Raw genomic sequence first — 23,873 nt, 5'->3', positions numbered from 1 at the left:
TAGATGTCATGTGAATAAGACTAAGTGCACTTTTAAATCCATAGTGTCAGCAGATCCTCAAAAGGCACACAATTAAATACCTGCATTTTAGCATCTCATCGCATATGGTTTCTTTGATATCATCCACTTCCCAAGATTCCAGGCCACTTGAACAGCTCATGACAAATCATAATGCACAAACATTGAAAAATGATATTATCCAGTCAATGGTGTGGGAGTGTCAAGCTCAACATCTTCCAGATATCTTGGAATTTAAAATGGAAAACTTTAATGACATTCCAAAGTTTGTTTCAAAGAAATTACAAGCTGGACAGGCTTGGAATTTCCTCCTTTACTCTTGACTCAGGATAGTTCTCACTATGGCAGTAGGATTGACATTTTGGAAACAAATTATCTAAAGTGAACAATTACACCACATTTGCCATTAGTATTGCCGGCCTCTAGATACACTTCAGCCCAACGTCAAACCATAGGCAGTCGTAGCTTCTTTGCGTGAAACTTCTGGAGCTCCCTGCCTAACATTACTATGGGAGCAACCTTCACTATATGAACTGCAGCTATTTAAGAAGCAGACCCATCACCAAGTTCTCAAGGACAACAATAATGCCCAAGAAATTCTGGCCTCATTCCACGATCAAGTGAATGAATGATTTTAAAATGGCTAAATGCTACCAGATAAAGAAGGTCTCGTGTCTATATACACAAACAGCTCTTTTAATGGCCTTGGCTGTACTGAAGCTTACTAATTTGACATTCAGTTGGAGGTGACCCAGCAAATATATAAAAACATATTTATTCTGTGATATAAACAGGGACAACAGTATCACTAATTGGTTGGAGGACAATCTTGAGGAGCTACTAGACTACTCTGGTTCCTATGCTTCTGCAAACACCACAGCTAATACAAGAACTGTAATCATTTTTAATCAAAAGGTTTGGAGCTTACAGCACTTACTGACAACTTTCTGCCTTATTAAACAGCAGCATTAAGAATTAAAATACTGACCAGGAGAGGGCAGGCCAATCATCAAGGACATGTCAGTGGCCAGTAAGTACATGTCTTATGTGCAACACTACTGTCAAATAGACTGAAAAGCCCACACCATGTTTTTCCTTCATAGTGAACTGATGTTGTACTTGAAAATGATACCTCTTCCTTCCTACCAAATAATATCCTTTTAGAAAATTATTTACACACTGGCATACCCAGTTTGCCACTATATACTGCATATATTCATGTAAAAGTCTAATGTATGAGACTAATCTTTACTGGCCGGAGTCACGAGATTGACTTTTACACCAGTGATGTTTTTGAGAGATACCAAATGAAATCTAAAATAGACTGTCACAATGGAATAAAGCACAAACCAACAATAAAGAATTCATATTAAGTTATCTAACATTTGTTTAATTATGAAAGATTATAAACAATGGACAATACAATCATATTAAACATGTAGCATCTATTCACTTATTTACTGGAACTTCTTTACAGTAATACTTACGTAGTTACAACAAAATCTAATCAGTAACATCCCCAGGATTATATTTTTGATTATGATCCCTTAAAAATTAGATTGAATATTACATGGAAAAATATTATATGAAAAATTTATTATTGTCAAGACCACAGTGTTGAGTTTTACGTAAGTATACACAGTACATTGTAAATTTTAAAATGATCAAGAATGCTACAAAAAAAAGCTGTTGCCTAATGGCATTGTTGCAATGGAATGTTCTGGAAATATCATAATCAAAAGTTGTTGTATGTTTGTTCAAAGATTTTCCTGCATATGGCAGCACACCACAGGGTTCCAGCACAGTTCAAGAATTGTTTCACTTTTAATACAATGGAAAATAGACCATTGTATTAGTTACACATGCAAGTGCTGCTTTCATATTAAACAGGAAAGTTGCCATAGTCCCACGACAATAGGGCTACTCTCTCATTAGAGAGAGATCATGGTGCTGGTTTGACTGGAGGATCACCACACCTCAGGTGAGGGGTAAGGTTGAGAACGAGAGTCCATCATAGTAACTTCAGCCAGTGTGGGAATTTAAAACACACTGTTGGCTTCACTCTGCATTGCAAACCAGACTACTCTGTACAGCACAAGAACTGTTTCTCACCCTGAGAAGAGGATTGGATTCCAGTCCTCCTGATCACTGCAGCAGAAATGCAGAGTATTTACTGAGGCTCCAGTTCCGCGAAGCACAAACTTTGGATCAGGGGGTGGTATGGCCATAGAGTTACCACAGAAATCTGCAGAGAGAACATGCAATGAGCAATGAAACAATGGTTTTAAAATGGACCCAGTATTTCTTAATTCAAAAGAATTAGCTATGTCAATTCCTGCAGAAGAGCACATTCTTGAATCTTTGTGGATTTAACGAAATAGCATGCAATCCATATGGGACCACAAGAGAACAGCAGAAATACATTCAATCAGCTGGCATCTGGGAATTATTCACTTTCTGATTCCCTAAAGACTACACCCCATCTACAATGCACAAGTCTGGAATATAATAGAATACTCTCCATTTCCATTGACTTATACAGCTCAAAACATAAGAAACTCAACATCATCCAGGACAAAGCACCAACTTCAACTTTTACTCCCTTCATCACTGGTGCTCAGAAGGACAAAGGCAGCAGATGCTTGGGAGTACAACATGCTGCAAGTTCCCCTCCAAGACACACACTATTCTGACTGGAAAATACTGGAATGTGGCCCTAACAGCACTGTATGTAGCCAACATCCAAAGGACTGCAACAGTTCACAACAGCTCATTAGCACCTTTTCCAGGACAATTGGGGAACAGCAGACAAAACACTGGTCTAACAATGTCCATATCCCATGAACAGAGCAGATTCTGTTGGGATAACATACATTTAATGATCTGTAATATCACCCTCTAGTCCTGTGCACATGGGCAATTTTTCATTTTGTGATCTTCTGACTTTTACCACGAAATTAAGGAGAATTGCCAAAAGAAGGCAAGACTCTTTCCTTTCATGGTTGCATTGGAGGAGGAATGTATTGGTTCAAGATGAACATGCATAGAATGGGATACATCCTATCCTTGAAAGCTACACTTCTCATTTTTCCACATTAAATTTTATCAAATACACATTTTATCTGTAAACACTCTCCAAAAGTAATCTGCACTCATGTTTCAGCAGTGACCATGTCTCAGATTTTTGATTATTTTGCTAGTTTTGATACTATATTCCATCACACACATTTAAGAATTTAAGAGGCACATGTTCTTAGATTTCCATTGGATACATTTGTAGATCATATGACTAATATAATGTGTTATGTGCAATGTATCAAAAATCAAACATTACATTATAGCCCAAACAGTACCTTTAAATAAATCTCACAGGGGAAAAATGGTAAGATATAAGTCATTTTTACCTGAAAAATGGTCACCGTAAACAATAGTGATAACTGCAGACACAGCCAATAATGCAAATTGGGAATGTTTAAAGTAAAACACAAAGTGTAAATCTCAGAAGGGAAGAATGAACAACAGCAATTTAAAATACCTACAAGACATCAGTGGCATAAAATTCTCCGTTATCCAAAGAAGTGCAACTTATTATAGGAAAGATGTTGTTAAATGTATAAAGGTTCAGAAACATTTACAAGGATGTTGCCAGGGTTGGGAGGTTTGAGCTATAGAGAGAGGGTGGAGAGGTTGAATAGGCTGCAGCTATTTTCCCTGGAGCATCACTGGCTGAGGGGTGACCTTATAGAAATTTATAAAATCATGAGGGGAATGGATTGTGTGAACAGTCAAAGTCTTTTCTCCAGGAGAGGGAAGTCCAAAACTCGAAAGCATAGGTTTAAGGTGATAGGGGAAAGACTTAAAAGGGTTCTAAGGGGCAACATTTGCGTGCAGAGGGTGATGAGTGTATGGAATGAACTGCCACAGGAAGTGGTGGAGGCCGGTGCAATTGCAACATTTAAAAAGCATTTGGATAGGTACATAATAGGAAGGGTTTGGAGGGATATGGGCCAAATGCTGGCAAATGGGACTATATGACTCTATGACTCTTATTAACTTAGGATATCTGGTAGGCATTGATGCGATGACCCAACAGGTCTGTTTCCATGGTGGACATCTTTATGACTCTGACTTTACAGGAATACACTCCCTCAGCTCTAGGTAAATCTTTATCCAAACTCCCACTTCCCTATAATGTTGAGCAAATCACAGAATCATACTGAAGAGGCCTTTTGGCCCATCAAGTCCGCATCGACAATTCTAAATCTATACTTGTCCCACTTTATAGCCCTTAGTCCATAACCTTTAACGTTATGACATTCCAAGTGCTCATCCAAGTGCTTTTTAAAGTTTGTGAAGTTTCCAACCTCAACCACCTTCCCAGTCAGAGCATTCCAGATTCCCACTACTCACTGGGTGAAATCCCCTCCAAACCTTCTGTTTTTCACCTTAAAATTACACCTCCTTGTTATTGATCCTTTAGCTAAGGGAAACAACTGCTATCTATTCATCCTGTCCATGCCCCTCGTAATTCTACACATCTCAATCAGGTCTCCTTTCAGTCGTCTATGTTCTAACGAAAACAACCCAACCTTATCCAGCCCCCTTTCACAGTTAACATGCTTCAAATATTTGGCAGCTGGCCTCCTCAGCCATTACTTACTTCAATCAAGCTGTTCAGACATGTTCTGACACACCTGCATGGTGGGTATCACTTAAATCTGATCTCCTGGCCCACAGGTATGGATACTACCACTGTGTCCCAAGACCCCATCCTCCTCAACCCATGCTCTGGCCCCATCTGTATAATTTGATGTCAATGGGTGACTTTTATTCCCTTTTGCTACTTGCTCACTGGTCTGGTATTCAGTTGTGATATCTCTGGATTTTACCAATAACATTTCTGCCAATCAGGTGTACATGTGGCACATGTTTAGCAACATTACTGCCAGACTGGGGCAACACACATCTATGCACCTATTCACAGTATGCTGTTTGACTATTAATTCAGTTCAGTTTTGTTTCAAACAAATAACTTGCTGCAGAACAGTACACAATAGCGTCCAGGCCTAACTCCATGCTGTACAAACAGGGAATTTGTAGGGGAAAATTGAGAGACTGGCCTATCCAAGTTTATTCACATTCTCCAGTCTTGAAGATCAGCAAAGCTACTACTGAGTGAAATTTTATTTCTCTTAATTCTATGTTCTTGGCATCTGATATGATTAGTAAAAGGACTCAGAAATTATTTTCCTCTTAATTCAGAGTTTGGCCATTTTGACAGCAAAATAAGCAACAAGTTCCAATTAGTGGCATTGTTTGTGAGTATTCAAGTTGCAATGCAACTGCATCTATACACACACACACACACACACACACACACAGATTATGGTGGCCTTTAGTAACTGCAGTGTCCTATTGCCTGTGTTAAGAACACTGATGACTTAGCACATCAAGTCAAACATGCATGCCACTTGAAAGCCTATCTTCTGGATGGGTTATTTAAACTCTTCAGGACAAGGGTGTAAAACTGCATATAAACATTTGTTTACTTCTAAACAAGGAATCTCGTGATATTTTTCAAACCTTCATGTGAGTTCACTTCTGTGGGTAATGTCAGCAATGTCTAGAAGAACTGGATATCCTGTCCTGATTAGAAAACTGCTTGGTTAAGGTGCCCTAGCTTAATTGTGCATTGCTAATCTGTCAGCCACACAGATTTGTCAGCCCAGCCTCCCTAATTAAGGCCAGCGCCATGGAATGCTTCCTAAGTAAATGTTGAGCGATTAAGATAGCTGTTCTCACAGCCATTCACTCTTAAATGTTCGGAAGTATATCTTGGGCTAGTTTACTTCTCCTTTGAGGAGAGTTTTTGTTAAAAGGCTTTCACTTATCAACATGTCTAACACAAAAAATACTATTTTAGTGTTACATAAAGCAATTAATTTCATTTGCTGACATGGTTAAAGAGTCAGTGCCATAAAAATGATTCATGTTATATTATTAGAAGCTAGGGACTTTTAATATACATAGCACCTATGTTTACAAATAAAATTGAAACTTATGTTTGACATTCAAATGTTTGAACTTTGTATACAGTGCTAGTACAGGACACAGACTGTATACAGAAATTGGACTGCAATTTTTGTCTTAATTTGAAAATAAAAACATTTACTTTTTATCTCAGTGGTGAAGACTGAAGTCAGTTAGAACACAGTGCCAGTATTTTTTGTAACTTCTTTTGAGGGCCTACAGGTTGCAAAAAGGCAAGGAAAGCGGATTCTTAAAAAAACAAATGAAAACAACAAAGTCCACTATATTCACATAAGACAATAAGTAGCTTCAGACTAAATGAGTAATCAGTTGAGCACAGGTTCTTATTCATTGCATTTCCAAGGCTGAAATCAGATCACCTTAGTAGTTTAAACTTTAAGACAGTGATAACTTAAGATGGGGGAGGGGTGAGATGGGGAAGAGAAGAGGAAGAAGAATTAATTTAGTTGGAATGAATAAAAGAGATTTTCTTTTTCAATATTCTCATCCCAATCCTACATATTATGGGATCCCATTCCTCTTTGAAGAAGTAACCAAGAGTCAGACTTGTAGTCAGCAGAAGCAGATAACACAGGAACTGTAATCTGACTCTAAGCCTCGGATAAAGAAAGTTTGTTTCTTTGTGACCATATGATGGCTTGTCCATCAACACATTCTCACTAATTAGGCCTAATTATCAGCCAAAGCTCGTTTCCCCTTTATGTTATTAAATCAGAAATAATCACATGCCCAGGCTTCTGTCAGCACCTGAGAGACTGGAGACCCCAATTCAATTGAAACCACTATCAAGCCCAGTCTTTGGAAGAGCTTGCTTGGCAATTTTTCCAGGCTTCAAAGATCCAGGTCCCATAGCCGCATGCCAGCGATGCGTTTTTGGAAGTGGATGCAACCCTATGACTGACAGTGACTTCCTTGACCCCTGCATTATTTCACAAATTACCACTCTAGAAGGATACTGATTAGCTATTGTACGTTAAAATTGAGTAAATGGCACACCAAACCTTTAAAACACATTCATAACAAAACATGGCACAAGGACAGAGCAAAAGAAAACGGATCACTGTCAGGAGAATGGACTCTGTGCAAGTCCCACGTTTTGATAAAGGTAGGATAGATGGATTAGAATCAAAAAACTACGATTGTGTTATACACAAGCACTTATAGAGGAATCTGCAATCTACTGATTTACATGAAGTTTGAAAACAGAGATTCAGGTGAAATTTGATGAAGTTTTTGAAGTTAACACAAACATATTGCCAATTATACTTCCCATTCATATAGTTTTTGTCAAGAAATTATGTGATTTTCAAATACTGCCACTTTTATTTTAATTACCCAATTGCTAATGGCTAATTTACAGGAAGCTTCATTACTCTAATCTATAAACTTTGACAACCAGCAGTGACTGAGACAATAGTACACAAGTAACAAAACCCACAGGAAGTAACAAACACACTTGAAACTTGAAAAATAGCTAGCCTCAGATTGGATTATCTCCCAGTAATCAATTTACCATCATCACAGTCAAAACCTCTAGCGAACAGGTCACAATCATTAATCCCTCACCACATACTCTGAGACCTCAAGCTGTAAACCAGTGGTAGCATTGAATTGAGAGCATAAATTGGCCAAAAACATAAGAATGTAAAACACACTTGTGTACTCAACCTGGAAGGCAGACCTGAAAACATATCCATTCCACCAATGTTTAGTAATGCTCAAATTACTTGTCAATCTCATTAGAATATGCTCACACTTGCTCACAAAACAACTGTATTTCAGATAAATCAGGTCCAAGGGAAGCATAAAATTCACAACTGTATTCCTTGAAAATACAAGTTTCAACTCAGTCAACAGTTTTTCATGCACAGCAAAAATATCATTTAGACACTGAAATAACATTGTTATCAGACAAAGTGATATCAAGTAGAATTAGACTCAGATCTGATTTCTAGATACCTCACTAGTTAGAAGAGAAAAAAAACACCAGCAGTGGAATTCTCTAAACTGCTTCTGTGTGCCTCCTGTCTATAGTTCGAGTGGTGCGATCAGAAATCCTGCATTAGCTAGCTCACATACATCTGGCTGAATCATGGGGAATGGACAAAGGGAAGAGTAAAAGTTTCTCCCCAAATTAAATAAAATAAATTCCTTCAAAAGGTTTTCCAAAAACCCTTCTCAGATGTCTTATAATAATGCACTGCAAATTGTAGTAACTTGCCATGTGTGTTACATAGTCAAGCATCCACAAAATCTTTTTTTAACAGAAAGGTAATACCTCATGTAAAAGGCAATATGTTCTGGTGTCAAAAAAAAAGCAATGCAACTTCTTCCTCCATCTATCATTAGAAATTCTTTGTGTACCAAGTTGAGGTCAAAGCATTTCAAAACAAGCACAGCAATAGCCTATTATACACACGGGGGCCTTACAGAGTGAAACTACAGTTGCAGTTCTATCAGTCCATTCACATTAAATACAGCTTCACCTGTTGAAAAATGAAATTTTAAAAATAAACTGACATATTGGTATTGCAATATCAGTAAATTTACTATTGACAACATGAAATTAAAGTGCATCACTGTAGTAAAGAAAAAGGCTCACTGTCTAATGCCCAAAGGCAACAAAATGCAACTTAGATCTGCATTTCACCTGCAGTCTCTAGTACCACAAGCAGCTGAGTTGAAGAACTGCACAGTTAGTTCAAAGACAAAATGCCTCAAGACAAAAGGTCCTCAAAGATTAATGGGATTGTTACAGGTCAGTTGAACACCAAACATATTTTCAGGTGCCCAATGTAGGGAACACTTTCAAAGTGAAGATTGAACATCCTGTGAACTGGGGATGCCTTCTTACAATCATATCTTTCTCACAAATGACATATTGCAATTGACAGAGATCAGGAGTTTATTTATCATGCTGACTTCTGAGTGATAGACAAACTCTTTCAAACTGTTTATGCCAGGACAAAATGACAAGTTCTGTTTTATAAACAATAAAATTAAGAGAAGTTAAATGCAGCATTGTTCAAATAACTTCAAATAAGTTCCAATAAAGCTGTTCAAGGTCTTCTCAGCTCAGATCAGCATGAGGACAAGCTTATACGTGAAATAAAATAGTGATAGAATTTTCTACTATTTCTAGCTCACAACTGTTAAGTCAAGTAAATAGTCTCTAAAAGCTCGTTGACATGGGATCATAATTATATTCTCTCTTTAACTTAATGTTCAAATATTGAAATGTAGCCCTTTACAATATACCAGTCAATTATTAGCTTTATTTAATAACGTGAGAGTTAACTTTGTGCTGATAGTAGTCTACCTACCTAACAAATGCTTGCACTTCAAAAGTAATTCATGAGGATGTGATAGTTAAACACAAATATCATAGCATTACAGCTTCATAACTATGCTCTTGATTCAAATCAGGCAACAATTACTACATAAAATACACTGCTCCTTTAAGTAAAACATCTAAGCTCCATTAACTCAGTTATACATACCCAAGTAATTTTTTTCACTCTAAAAGGTTAGTTATGCTTATATGTGATATTCAATTATGATGTGGAAAAACGTACATCTTTAAAATTCCAAGAAAAAAAGAAAGGCTTCAGTTAGCTATCTATACCAACTGGTACAGACATTCAACAGTAAAATGCAACTTTATCAAGTTCATGCAATTCATTAATCAGATGTGGGCTGGGCCCACATCCTTAATTGCTGTTGGGAAGGTGGCGATGAGCTGCCTTCTTGATCTGCTCAGTCCGTGCATCGTATGTAGAATCACAATGCAGTTAAGGAGCGAGTTTCAGGATTGTGAACCAGCAACACTGAAAAAACTGCAACGTATACCCAAGTAAAAATGATGGATGGCTTGAAGGGTGACTTGCAGGCACCTGGTCATATTATTATACAACTAATCCAGAAACTCACCTAAAGTTCTGAAAACCTCGGTTCAAATCCCGCCATAGCAGATGGTGGAGTTTGAATTCTATAAAGAATCTCGAATTAAAGGTCTAATGATGACCATGAAACCATTGCCGATTGTCAGAAAAATCTATCTGGTTCACTACTGTCCTTTAGGGAAGGAAATCTGTCATCCTTATTTGGTCTGGCCTACACAGGTGACACCATAGTCCCACAGCGACATTGCAAAAGCTTAAACACATATACCAACAGGTTCAAGAGTAGCTTCTTCCCCACTGTTATTAGACTTCAGAATGGACCTCTCAATCTAATGTTGATCTTGCTTCTTTGCAGCTGTAACTTTGTATTCCTTGCTCTGTTCAATCATTGCATGAACTTTGCATGTTATGGTCTGCCTTTACTGCACATAAAGTTTTTCACTGTACTTAGCTACATGTGACAATAATAAATCAAATCAAAATGTTAAAATAACTCTGTGCTAAATTGATAAATTGTTTAGGAGATCACTTCAGCACTTTTGTAAACATGTCTTAGATGACAGCAGTTAAATTCAACAGCTGCAGCATCCAGGTGGTGGCATGACAGTACATTGCTAATAGCTCACTGATCATCAGCTACAGTAAGATTTGATTCCTGGGTCACACTGTCACTTTTGCATCAATGGACACCCAAAAACACCCCACAGTGGCATAGAATTATCTGTGTAACTGTAGTCTTGATTTCACAGAGCAAGGTGAAAAGCTATACTTTACCATAGATACTTTGTGAATCACAGTCAAGAGTGAAATTTGGAGAAACAACAAATGGTAGCAGAAATTTGGAATGCTGTTGTGTAAAGGATAACTCATGAAAATATCAAATGTCATTTTAAATCTGTAGTTTATTGATATTTTTTGATTAACATCAGATATATGGTTTTAAATAGTAATACTCTTACTGAAAGGCGGACAGATTTGAGGGACTAAATGACTAAACATATTTGTAATTAGGATCTGCAACCAAAGTTACTTGATTCAAATATAATTTGTTTAATATTTATGAAGTTAGGGAGCCATTTCAGTCATCATTAGCACATTGTGGCGATCAATTAAATGATGGTATCGTGCCAACACCTCAGGAAGACCGTCACTGTACGGTGAGGAGCTCCCGTTGACATCCCTAGAACACTCCAGTAGAGAAAAGCTACCTTACCCCAAAACCACCCTACACAGTGAAGGAACTCCCCATACCTCCCCTGATGAAGGCACGTGTGCCAAGGACCTTCTTCACCATCTGACTTCTTTGTCGCCTCTTCAAAAAGTTAATCAGATTTGAGAGACACGATTTCTCATGCACAAAGCCATGCTGACTATCCCTAATCGGTCCTTGCCGTTCCAAATGCACGTAGATCCTGTCTTTCAGACTGCCCTCTAAGAACTTATCCATCACTTACGTCAGGCTCAATGGTCTTTGGTTCCTGGTTTTTGTTTGCAGCCTTTCTTAAATAATGGCACAAAATTAACAGTCCTCCAGTCTTCACTTCTCGCTCCTTCAGCATCACCCCATACCCAGACACCCCTCTCCTCCAGCATCACCCCATACCCAGACGCCCCTCTCCTCCAGCATCACCCCATCCCCAGCCTCCCGATCCTCCAGCACCATCCCATCCCCAGCCGCCCTGCTCCTCCAGCACCACCCCATCCCCAGCTGCCCTGCTCCTCTAGCATCATCCCATCACTAGATGCCCACTCTTCATGCTTCTCTTCCCCCAGAATCCCTGCTCCTCCAGCCTCTCTTCCCTTAAATACCTCATTGCTCCCTCTTCACCCCATCCCAAGGCTCGCCACTCTTGCAGCCTCTCCCCTCCCCCCAGAGTCACTGCTCCTCTCACTCTCCTGATTTCTCCCTCCTTTCTTCACACAAACTGCCTGCTCCTTCTCACAACCCTTCAGCCCCCACCTCTCCCCCTACACCATCCAAGCCCCCACTGCCCCAGATAAGCCCCCACCTCTCCCACCACCCCCCAAGCCCAGCTCCATCTCTCCATCCATCCCTGAGTCTATGCACAACCACCAGCCCAGCCCCCAACTCTCCCTCCACTCCCCCATCGGCCCAGCCCCCAACTCTCCCTCCACTCCCCCATCGGCCCAGCCCCCAACTCTCCCCCCACTCCCCCACGGGCCAAGCCCCCACCTATCCCTCCGCTCCCCCCTCCCCCATCAGCCCAGCCCCCACTTCTCCCTGCATCCCTCTCCCCTACCCCAGCCCGCTTCTATGATAGGATCCGCCGCCTGCGGCCTACCTTCTGCGCGTTGTCAGGGTAACCGCGGGCCGCGCTCGAGCTCGAGCAGGTCCGGGTATTTCAGATTTGAGTTTTTAAAAACCTCCAACCGCTTTACCTCAACAGTTCAATGTCGGGAAAGTAAGTGAATGCTGAAGAAATCCCATCAATCGTTTTCAGTTAGCAGCTTCCGGTCGTTGCTGGGTACTCTGGGCAATGTAGTCAGTTTTAATATCTGAATAATTTCATTCCTTTACTTGAGGAGGAATTTAGATGTATAGGAGACAGATCAGAGGAAATTCTCTAGATTAATTCCAGAGATGAAAGGCATGCTTTGTGAGGGGAGACTGAGCATTTTAGGTTTATATTCCCTGCAGTTTAGAAGAATAACAGCAGATCTAATGGAGGTGTGTAAGATGCTGGGGGGGGGGGGGGGGGGAATTGACAAAGTAGATGTAAAAAAGAATGTTATCTCATGTGGGGCAATCTAAAACAAAAGTTTTAGGACAGTGGGTAGCAGATTTAAAACAGAGATCAGGAGAAATTACTTCTTTCAAAGTGTCACAAGTCTGTGGAATTCAGTGTCCCAGACTGCGCTGGATCCTGGAACATTGAGTAAATGTAAGGAGGAGATAGATTTTTAAGCAGTCATGGGTTGATGGGTTTTGGGGAATGGGCAGGAAAATGGAGTTGAGGCCAAGATGAGATCAGCCCTGGCCATATCAAATGGTTCCTAGTTCTTATGTTCTTATATGTGCCACGTTTCTGACCATTCCCTGCAATTTATAGTTCATCTTCAATGTTATATAATAAGGAACCCAAATTTGAACAACTGTGCATTGTCTGACAGCTTTCTACATACTTCAGTCCTTAAGTTAAGAAACGTGATGATCTAGGCATCAAATCTAAGAGTCTTTGCAGGATCTTTTCTCGAATTAACCATCTCACATCAGTATAAAGGATTAGTTCATCACAACTATCTGATGAAGGAGCAGCGCTCCAAAAGGCAGGACTTCCAAATAAACCTGTTGGACTATAACCTGGCATTGGGTGACTTTTAACTTATGTGGTGCTGGAAAAACACAGCAGGCCAGGCAGTATCTGAGGAGCAGGAGAATCGACGTTTCGGGCATAAGCCCTTCTTCAGGAATCTGGCTAGGAAAAAAATGTTTGTTCAGTGTATGAATTCTTCTGAGGATGAAGAATAGCAAAGGTCCTTTGCAGGTCTGGGAGAGTGTTGTCCTGAGCTGGGGCAGGGCTGACTTCAGGGAGTGTAGGTAGCGGTGCATGGCTGCGAGCGTGGAGCTTAGGATCCAGAGAGAGGTCTGTTGCTGGAGGCTTTGGATTTGTTGCAAGTACTGGTTGTCCTGGTTGGGTCCAATTGTGTTGGTCTGAATGTAGTCCGAAGTTCATGCGGGGTCAGTCGGTTCCGTAGGCAGGTGCTGAGGAAGGAGTTGTGGCTGTGGTAGCGAGTCTGTTTCAGGACTGAAGAGCTTCAGGGCAGAGGAGATGACCTGGGGGGTGCAGTGAGAGAGGGACTCACTGAGATCCTTGTAGAGGGAGGAGGAGAGCTTCTTCAAAGTAGGCATCCTTGCAAGAGGATTCTCAGTAGGTTAAGGTCAACTAGGAGAAAGTGAGGATTGCAGATGCTGGAGACCAGAGTTGAAAAATGTGGTGCTGGATAAACACAGCAGGCCAGGCAGCATCCGAGGAGCAGGAGAATCGATGTTTCAGGCATAAGCCCTTTTTCAGGAATCGTCGATTCCGAAACGTCAATTCTCCTGCTCCTCGGATGCTGCCTGGCCTGCTGTGTTTTTCCAGCACCACATTTTTCAACTCTGGTCTCCAACATCTGCAGTCCTCACTTTCTCCTAGTTGACTTTTAATTTAGTTCACCATAGATAGCATTGTGTTCAATAAGTAAGAATTTAAATAAGTGATTCTGAAGGGTTCTTGCCTGAATTGAGTTGACAATCTTAACAACTTTCATTATATGGGAAAACTCCATAACATTACTCGGTATTGCTTGCTGGTGGATTATACAGCAGTAATTGACAAAAGACAGGAAAATAGACATACTTTTTCCAAAATGCACCAAAGCCTGCATTTGCGCTAAGTGTTTCTGGTGCACCAGAAGTTGTGATAGAACTCAAGTTCTTTATAGGAATGTATTTCTTAAACATATACCTTTTGAATCCATTGTAGATATCCTCACCTCTTGTTCTCTCTTTCAAGGGCAAAAGGGTGAAAAGATCCTCTTTAGTTGTAATGTCCTTAAACAATGTGCACAAAACTGACCAGCTGGGCTATGCTGGTCATGTCAATTGATTAATTGAAATGCAGTAAGTAGCATTCACAGTTCTTCAGGTCCTGCTGTAATTGCTAAAGGATGTCTTTAGACAAAGATTCCACTAGTGGTGCAACTGTGGAAGCACCAGATGACATGCTCTGGATTGCTGTTATTATTTCTTTTTTATTCGGATGTTCAGTGCAAATGTTTCAACATCCCAAGGACTGGAGCAACTCAAAGAGGCAGGCCACTGCTCATCAACATCTTCTCAAGGATAATAGAGATGAGCAATAATTGTTGGTCTAGCCAGTCACATCTACATCACATAACAAATAAATAAGATGCTACCAAAATCTTTTAGATATTTTCTGTTTTTATGACAAGAAAGTAGGGTGTGGTTTTCTTTGTAAAAGCAGAAGAAACTGCTGTGCTGCACCAGTATCAAAACAAAAGTGCCACTTTTTAATTAAAAAATGTCAAACTATAACACAAAGGTAATTTAAATTAAATAACAATATGATTAAATGTATGTATTCTCTACATACTCCTGCTCCAAAGACCCCATCAGTCATGAAAGATGTCAAACTTGTATTAGATGTGCTGATGGGTGCATGCCCTGTGCAAATTGGATGTCAAATTTCCAAATTTACAATAACTGCATTTCAAATGTATTCATCAGCTGAAAAGTGCTTTGGAATATTCCAAGGTCATGAAGTGTGCCGGGGTATTCTGAAAGTCACTATTATACTTGCGAACCTTTCTTTCTCTTTAAAGGGTTAAATGAATGGAGGAGCACTCAACCCACACAACGAATAAAACACGTCAAAACCTGTTGTATTTATTCTGAGTAAACAACTGAAACAATATATGAATCAAAATACTTTGTTATGTACACATGGAACTGCAGAAAAATGATAGAGTATCACTGCCTGCAGCATGCAACTCAAAATACAGGAAAAATCAAAAAGAAGGAATATGTAGCAGCATGTCAGCTGTATTGATGTAAACCCATCTCCTCCCATTTTATGCAGATGAAGGTTAATGTAGTTGATAGTTTTGTCAGTATTTCGTGAGAAACTTCGTTTTATTATTTTCAATTGATAAATTGCATGGCTTCGTTATATACGTTATACCTGTATATCAATCTAAAAGCAACTGCTGACTGCATCTCCGGAAGTGCACCCAACTCCAGCTCCTCGAAAACCACATTAGGGAATTGGAACTGGAGCTTGACGAATTTCGGATCATTCAGGAGGCAGAGAAGGTTATTGAGACAAGTTACAGGGCGGTAGTCACTCCTCTGGTAAAAGAAGAAGGTAGATGTGTTACTGTTAGGGAATGGAAAGGCAACTGGCAGGCAGTTCCCTTGTGGGCGTTCCCCTCAACAACAAGTATACCATTTTGTATACTGTTTTTGGATCGGGGGGGGGGAGCTTACCAGGGGTAAGCAATGGGGCACAAGTCTCTGGCATAGAGTCTGTCCCTGTTGCTCAGAAGGGAAGGGAGAAGAGGAGCAGAGCATTCCTCATTGGGGACTCCATAGTTAGGGGGACAGAAAGGAGGTTCTGTGGGAACGAGAGACTCACAGTTGGTATGTTGTCTGTTAGGTGCTAGGGTCTCTCATCGTGTTTTCGAGATCCTTGAGGGGAAGGGGGAGCAGCACCAAGTCGTGGTCCACATAGGCACCAATGACATAGGTAGGAAAGGAGATGGGAATTTAAGGCAGAAATTCAGGGAGCTAGGGTGAAAGCTTAGAGTGAGAATAAACAGAGCTGTTATTTCTGGTTTGTATCCTGTGCCACGTGCTAGTGAGGCGAGGAATAGGGAGAGGGAGGAGTTGAACACATGGCTACTGGGATGGTGCAGGAGGGAGGGTTTTGGATTATTGGATAATTGGGGCTCTTTCTGAGGTAAGTGGGACCTCTACAAACAGAATAGTCTTCACCTGAATCAGAGGGGTACCAATATCCGGGGGGGGGGGGGGGGAGAGTTTGCTAATGCCCCTGCTAGTTCATCGGGGGGATGGGAACCAAAATTGTTGTTCAAGTATACAGGAGGTTGCAAGTAGTGAGGTCAGAACTAAGGTTTCAAGTCGCAAGAAGGCATCGGCAAATAAGAAATTGGTTGGAAGTGTTTTTACTTCAATGCCAGGAGCATCCGGAATAAGGTGAGGGAACTTGCAGTATGGGTTGGTATCTGGGATTGATGTTATGGTCATTTCAGAGACAGGGGTAGAGCAGGGACAGGAATGTTTATTGCAGGTTCTGAGATTGAGATTTTTCAGTAAGAACAGGGAAAATGGTAAAAGAGGGGATGGTGTGTGTCAACCTCTCTTCATAAGATAAGCCCTCCAGTCCAGGCAGCATCCTGGTAAACCTCCTCTGAACCCTCTCCAAAGCATCCACATCTTTTCTATAATAGGGCGACCAGAACTGGACGCAGTATTCCAAGTGCGGTCTAACCAAAGTTTTATAGAGCTGCAACAAGATCTCATGACTCTTAAACTCAATCCCCCTGTTAATAAAGCCAAAACACCATATGCTTTCTTAACAACCCTGTCCACTTGGGTGGCCATTTTAAGGGATCTATGTACCTGCATACCAAGATCCCTCTGTTCCTCCACACTGCCAAGAGTCCAATCCTTAATCTTGTACTCAGCTTTCAAATTCGACCCTCCAAAATGCATCACCTCACATTTAATCCAGGTTGAACTCCATCTGCCACCTCTCAGCCCATCTCTGCATCCTGTCAATGTCCCACTGTAGCCTACAACACCCCTCTATACGGTCAACGACACCTCCAACCTTTGTGTCATCTGCAAACTTGCTGACCCATCCTTCAATCCCCTCATCCAAGTCATTAATAAAAATTACAAACAATAGAGGCCTAAGGACAGAGCCCTGTGGAACACCACTCATCACAGAATATTTTCCTTCTACTACCACTCGCTGTCTTCTGTTGGCCAGCCAATTCTGTATCCAGACAGCTAAGTTCCCCTGAATCCCATTCCTCCTGACCTTCTGAATGAGCCTACCATGGGGAACCTTATCAAATGCCTTGCTGAAGTCCATATACACCACATCCACAGCTCGACCCTCATCAACATTTCTAGTCACATCCTCAAAGACCTCGATAAGGTTTGTGAGGCATGACCTGCCCCTCACAAAGCCGTGTTGACTGCATTTAATCAAGCCATGCTCTTCCAGATGGTCATAAATCCTATCCCTCAGAATCCTTTCTAACAGCTTGCAGACGACAGACGTGAGACTTACTGGTCTGTAATTGCTGGGGATTTCCCTATTTCCTTTCTTGAAGAGAGGAATTACATTTGCCCCTCTCCAGTCCTCAGGTACGACTCCAGTGGAGAGCGAGGATGAAAAGATCTTCGCAAGTGGTGAAGCAATTGCATTTCTCATTTCCCAAAGCAGCCGAGTACAAATCTGGTCCGGGCCTGGCGACTTGTCAATCTTAATGTTTGACCAAAGTTTCAGCACATCAGCTTCCTCTATCTCTATCCATTCCAGCATGCACACCTGCTCTTCAAAGGTTTCATTCACTACAAAGTTCATTTCTTTCGTAAAGACAGAAGCAAAAAACTCATTTAGGGCTTCCCCTACCTCCTCAGACTCCACACACAAATTCCCTATGCTATCCCTGATTGGCCCTACTCTTTCTTTGAACATTCTCTTATTCCTCACTTAAGTGTAAGATGCCTTTGTGTTCTCCCTAATCCGTTCTGCCAAGCCTTTCTCGTGCCCCCTCCTGGCTCTCCTCAGACCATTTTTGAGCTCCTTCCTCGCCTGCCTGTAATCCTGTTGAGCTGAGCTTGACCCTAGCTTCCTCCACCTTATGTAAGCTACCTTTTTCCTTTTGACGAGAAGCTCCACCGCTGTCATCATCCAAGGTTCCTTTATCTTACGACTTCTTGCCTGTCTCAGAGGGACATACTTATTCATCACTTGCAACAACTGTTCCTTAAACAGTGTCCACATGTCTATAGTGCCTTTACCATGGAACAATTGCTCCCAATCCATGCTTCCTAACTCATGTCTAACCACATCATCGTTTCCGCTTCCCCAATTAAATATCCTCCCATTTTGCCTAATCCTCTCCTTCTCCATAGCTATGTAGAATGTGAAGCAGTTGTGGTCACTATCACCGAAATGCTCTCCCACCACAAGATCTGATACCTGCCCCGGCTCGTTTCCGAGCACCAAGTCTAGAATGGCCTCTCCCCTCGTCAGCTATCAACGTACTGAGTTAGGAATCCCTCCTGAACACACCTTACAAAAACAGCTCCATTCAAATCTTCTGCTCGAAGGAGGTTCCAATCAATATTGGGAAAGTTAAAGTCCCCCATTACAACAACCCTACTACGTCCACACTTTTCCAAAATCTGCCGACCTATGCTTTCTTCCATCTCCCTGCTGCTATTGGGGGGCCTGTAGTAAACCCCTAACGAGGTGACTGCTCCCTTGCTGTTCCTAATTTCCACCCATACTGACTTGGTAGGCAGATCTTCCTCGACAATGGAAGCTTCTGTAGCTGTGATACCCTCTCTGATTAGTAGTGCTACACCCCCTCCTCTTTTTGCCCCCTCCCTATTCTTTTTAAATGCTCTAAACCCTAGAACATCCAGCAACCATTCCTGCCCCTGAGAAACCCATGTCTCTGTTATGGCCACAACATCATAGCACCAGATACTGATCCATGCTCTAAGTTCATCACTTTTATTCCTGATACTCCTTGCATTAAAGCAAACACACTTTAACTGATCCCTTGGTTCCTTCCCAGGAAAATCCTTCCCACTAGCTGTTGTTCTCATGTTCAAGAAGGAGGGTAGAGACAACCCTGGAAATTATAGATCTGCGAGCCTTACTTCGATGGTGGATAAAATGTTGGAAAGGGTTATAAGAGATAGGATTTATAATCATCTAGAAAGGAATAAGTTGATTAGGGATAGTCAACATGGTTTTGTGAAGGGTAGCTCATGCCTCACAAGCCTTACAGAGTTCTTTGAGAAGGTGACCAAACAGGTGGATGAGGATAAAGCAGTTGATGTGATGTATATGAATTTCAGTAAGGCATTTGATAAGGTTCCCCATGGTAGGCTATTGCAGAAAATACGGAGGCATGGGAATGAGGTTGATTTAGCGGTTTGGATCAGATATTGGCTAGCTGAAAGAAGACAGAGTGTGGTGGTTGATGGGAAATATTCATCCTGAAATTCAGTTGCTAGTGGTGTACCGCAAGGATCTGTTTTGGGTCCACTGTTGTTGTCATTTTTATGAATGACCAGATGAAGGCATAGAAGGATGGGTTAGTAAATTTGTGGATGACACTAAGGTCAGTAGAGTTGTGAAGAGTGACAAAGGATATTGTTGGTTACAGAGGGACATAGATAAGCTTCAGAGCTGGGCTGAAGGTTGGCAAATGGAGTTTAATGCGCAAAAGTGTGAGGTGATTCACTTTGGAAGGAGTAACAGGAATGCAGAGTACTGGACTAATGGTAAGAATTTTGGTAGTGTGGATGAGCAGGGAGATTTTGGTGTCCAGCTACATAGATCCTTGAAAGTTGCCATCCAGGTTGATAGAGTTGTGAAAAGCACATATGGTGTGTTAGCATTTATTGGTAGAAGGATTGAGTTTCGGAGCCATGAGGTCATACTGCAGCTGTACAAAACTCTGGTGCAGCCACACTTGGAGTATTGTGTATAGTTCTGGTCACCACATTATAGGAAGGATATTGAAGCTTTGGAAAGGGTTCAGAGGAGATTTACTAGGATGTTGTCTGGAATGGAGGGAAGGTCTTATGAGGAATTGGCTGAGGCTGTCTTCATTGGAGAGAAGAAGGTTGAAAGGTGACTTAATTGAGACATATAAGATAATCAGAGGGTTAGATAAGGTGCACAGGGAGAGCCTTTTTCCTCGGATGGTAATGGCTAGCATGAGGGCACATAGTTTTAAATTGAGGGGTGATGGATATAGGACAGATGTCAGAGGTAATTTCTTTACTCAGAGAGTAGTCGGGCCTTGGAGCACACTTCCTGCAACAGTAGCAGACTTGCCAACTTTAAGGGCATTTAAATGGTCATTGGATGGGAATGGAATTGTATAGGCTAGATGGGCTACAGATTGGTTTCACAGGTCGGTACAACATCGAGGGCCAAAGGGCCTGTGCTGCGCTGTGATGTTCTATGTTCCTGTTCAAATTCCCACCTTTCCATCTCACAGTAATTGTGCAAATTTTAAACACATTTTATTAATATCATCAATTAGATAAGTTAGAAGAAATAGAAATGGGTGAACATAAGGCATATTATGTTGAAGAGGTGAATTGGAGTATCTTCTAATGCTCTGTTCTTTTGTACTTGGATCTTGCTCTCTTCCTTTGAATGGCTGAGCTAAAAAGCTTGTTATGTGGGAGTGGAAGAAATTAGTCAAGTATCTACCATTACAATTTTTTAAAGAGTGCAGATTTAGGGTGATGGGTAAAAGGAATGTATGCAACTTGAGGAAAAAACATTTTTATGCAACATGTAGGCTGGGAACTGGAAAAGCCTGCCTGATAACATGGTGAATACAGATTCACTGCTGGGCTTCAGAGGGGATTTTCCTAATACTTGATGAAAAGAAGAATGCAATGTTATGGGAAGAATTTTATGCATTAGCATGCTATTAATACCTAATCACACTTCATTTATATGCAGTGCCCTATTCTTCAACATGCCAGACGGAGACTAGACAGCAACAATTCCCGACATGAAATTCGGAGTGGATACTTAGTAGCACCAGCTCACCCCTTGCTTCTGTAGGTCACCTTATTGGACAGCAGTTCCCAGCACTTCAGGGTACGTTCTATGAGCAATGACCTCCTGAAACCCTCATGAAGACTGGCATCCTTACCATATGCCCATGGCACATCTCCGACTTTCTTAGAATACAGTTCTCCTCTTCAATCCTGAACTTTGGAGCTGTAATGGTGCTGTCAGGAAATTTTGCCTGCAAGGAAAGGCACTCATCACATGAATTGGACCAAAGAGCATCTCAGGAATCCATGCTTGCTCTTTTAACACTTTGCACTGACTTGCATGCAAACAGCATCTGTGTAAACGATGATTGATTTATGTCACTTATGGCTGCAGTTACAAGAATCAAGTGACAGTAAATTAGACTGTAAAATAACAATAGACTTACAAATGTAAACTTGTATTTACACTGTGGTGTCACCTATGCCACTCCAGTGCCCTAAGAAGATTTTCTTTTACATTCTGCTCCCACTACGTATACTGTGAAGGGCAATTCTAGACTGGCAGCAATTAACCTCATATGCAGCTGGGCTTTAGTTATGGCAGCAGGAGTCCAAGGAGATCCTGGCAGTGGTAAGTAATTCTGTCGTTGCTGAGTACAGGCTAGTGTGAGCAAGGTATGTGTTATCTTTCACTTAACAAGGTGAAATATTCAGGACAAAGATGATGAACCCATACTGTAAACTTGCATGGTTCAAGAAAAGTTTGATCAGGATCACTGTCATTGAGTCATAGAGATATACATCACTGAAGCTGGCCCTCTGGGCCAACTCATCTATGCCAACCAGGTTTCCTAAATTGAACTAGTCCCATTTGCCTGCATTTGACCCACATCCCTCTGAACCTTTTCAATGGTACCTGACCAGGGATTCCTGGCAGCAGTAGGCCCAGAGCCTGGACTCTTGATGGTGTGGGCATGGCAATAGCAGCAACAGAGCCAGAATCTTCTGGGGCATTGATATCATCTTTGTTGTTCCTGGAGCGTGACCTCTTGAGGAATGGAACACCTTGTAGAGACCACGTAGAAGCCTGAAACCATGCTCAAGACCCCAATTTGAACAGAAGATGAACTCTAAGTAATTTCTTTTTATCCTTATTGTACCTCAAAATATTGCCAGATTGTGGTGACAAAATACTTTTCACTATGTTCAAGATGTATGTGACAATAAATAAATAATTTATACCTGTCCAAATGTCTTTTAAATTTTGCAATTATACCCACCTCTACCAATTCCTCTGGCAGCTCGTGCCATATATGCACCATCCTCTGTGTGAAAAAGTTGGCCCTCAGGTCCTTTTTAAAACTTGCCCCTCTCACTTTAAATCTATACCCTTTTGTTTTGTACCTCCCCACCCTGGGGAAAAGACCTTGGCTTTTCACCTTACTTATGTCCCTCGTGATTTTATAAACCTCTATAAGTCATCCCTCAGCTTCTTACTCTCCAGAGAATATCATCCCAACCTATTGAGCCCCTCCTATTAACTTAAATATAACTCAAACACTGTTTCTTCCATCTGTGACATCCTTTCAAATGATGGATTTCACATAATTAATTTAATCCACAGGGAAATTTCCATTAAGTTTTTATTTGAGTTTCTGTTCCCAAAGTTACTTAAGCAAAACTCCACAATATTATACTGTACTTTGACCACCATTACTTAACATCTCCTTTTGTCTTTCACAGGTGCCCATTCTATGGTCACAGCAACAGAAAACTAATGTGTATTGTGGGCTTTGTGTGATTATACTAATGTTTTTTTGGATAAGCAGAAAAATTCTCCAATTAAAAATTGGAAATGTTAAAAAGTAATTGTTTTAACTTCTGACAGCAAAACCCATTCCCTGGCTATCCATTCCACAAATTTGCCTTCTCAGTGACAGAGGCTGATGCAGACTGCTTGCATCCTTGTCACCCTTTGTATTTAATCCTAAATGAAGCTTCTGATCCCAGATCCTATTTTAGTACCGCCTTTGTTTACTTCCAGTTCTACCATAGCCCCTCTCTGTTGCTCCCACAGCTTATTTGCTTCTGAAACCATGAATTATGTCTTTGTTACCTCTGGACTCAACCATTCCATTGTTTTCCAAGGCAACCTATGACCAGACACTCTCCTTTATCTTGAGCTCATTCAAAGTTCTGATGTCCAAATCCTAACTTATAGCAAGTCCCTCTGACATCTTGCTTTATATTTTGACTTCCACCTTCAGTCTTAAAATTCTCATCCTCATTTTCAAATTCCTCCATGAACTGTATTTTCCACCAGCCTTGAAACCATTCAAAATCTCTATGTTCCTCCTTATGCGAATACATGATTTTCATTGCTGTTGCAATGGTAGCTATGCCTTCAGCTAAGAGGTTTTAAATTTTGGAATTCTCTCCCTGAAAATGGAGGAAAGTCTCCTCCATTAAAACATTCCTTAAAACCTCTCTTTCATCAACCTGTTTGTCATCTGCCATAATAATGCCTCATGTGGCATGGTGTCAACTAATGTTCCCATGAAGTGCTTTGGGACGTTTTA

General features: G+C 41.0%; 1 protein-coding gene across 6 annotated transcripts in view; it reads right to left on the bottom strand.

Annotated features, from left to right (window-relative positions):
• Positions 1 to 12,425, bottom strand: part of gnb1l (guanine nucleotide binding protein (G protein), beta polypeptide 1-like) — a 34,968-nt gene extending 22,543 nt beyond the window's left edge. For 3 of the 6 annotated variants that reach the window (XR_011962993.1, XM_072587773.1, XM_072587772.1), the window contains exons 1-2: positions 11,223 to 11,419; positions 2,131 to 2,263 (exon numbers count right to left, since the gene is read on the bottom strand). Coding sequence is in view for 5 of the 6 variants with exons in the window: in XM_072587773.1 (XP_072443874.1) it covers positions 2,131 to 2,263; positions 11,223 to 11,418 (329 nt within the window). In the remaining variant the exon portion in view is untranslated. The other 3 variants (XM_072587777.1, XM_072587774.1, XM_072587775.1) reach the window with 3 other exon arrangements.
• Positions 12,426 to 23,873: the final 11,448 nt, after the last annotated feature.

Source organism: Chiloscyllium punctatum, chromosome 17 (genome assembly GCF_047496795.1).
Source record: "Chiloscyllium punctatum isolate Juve2018m chromosome 17, sChiPun1.3, whole genome shotgun sequence".
NCBI classification, from domain to species: Eukaryota; Metazoa; Chordata; class Chondrichthyes; order Orectolobiformes; family Hemiscylliidae; genus Chiloscyllium; species Chiloscyllium punctatum.
Note: the sequence above shows the minus strand (reverse complement) of the source record. Positions and strands in the feature narration are given on the sequence as shown.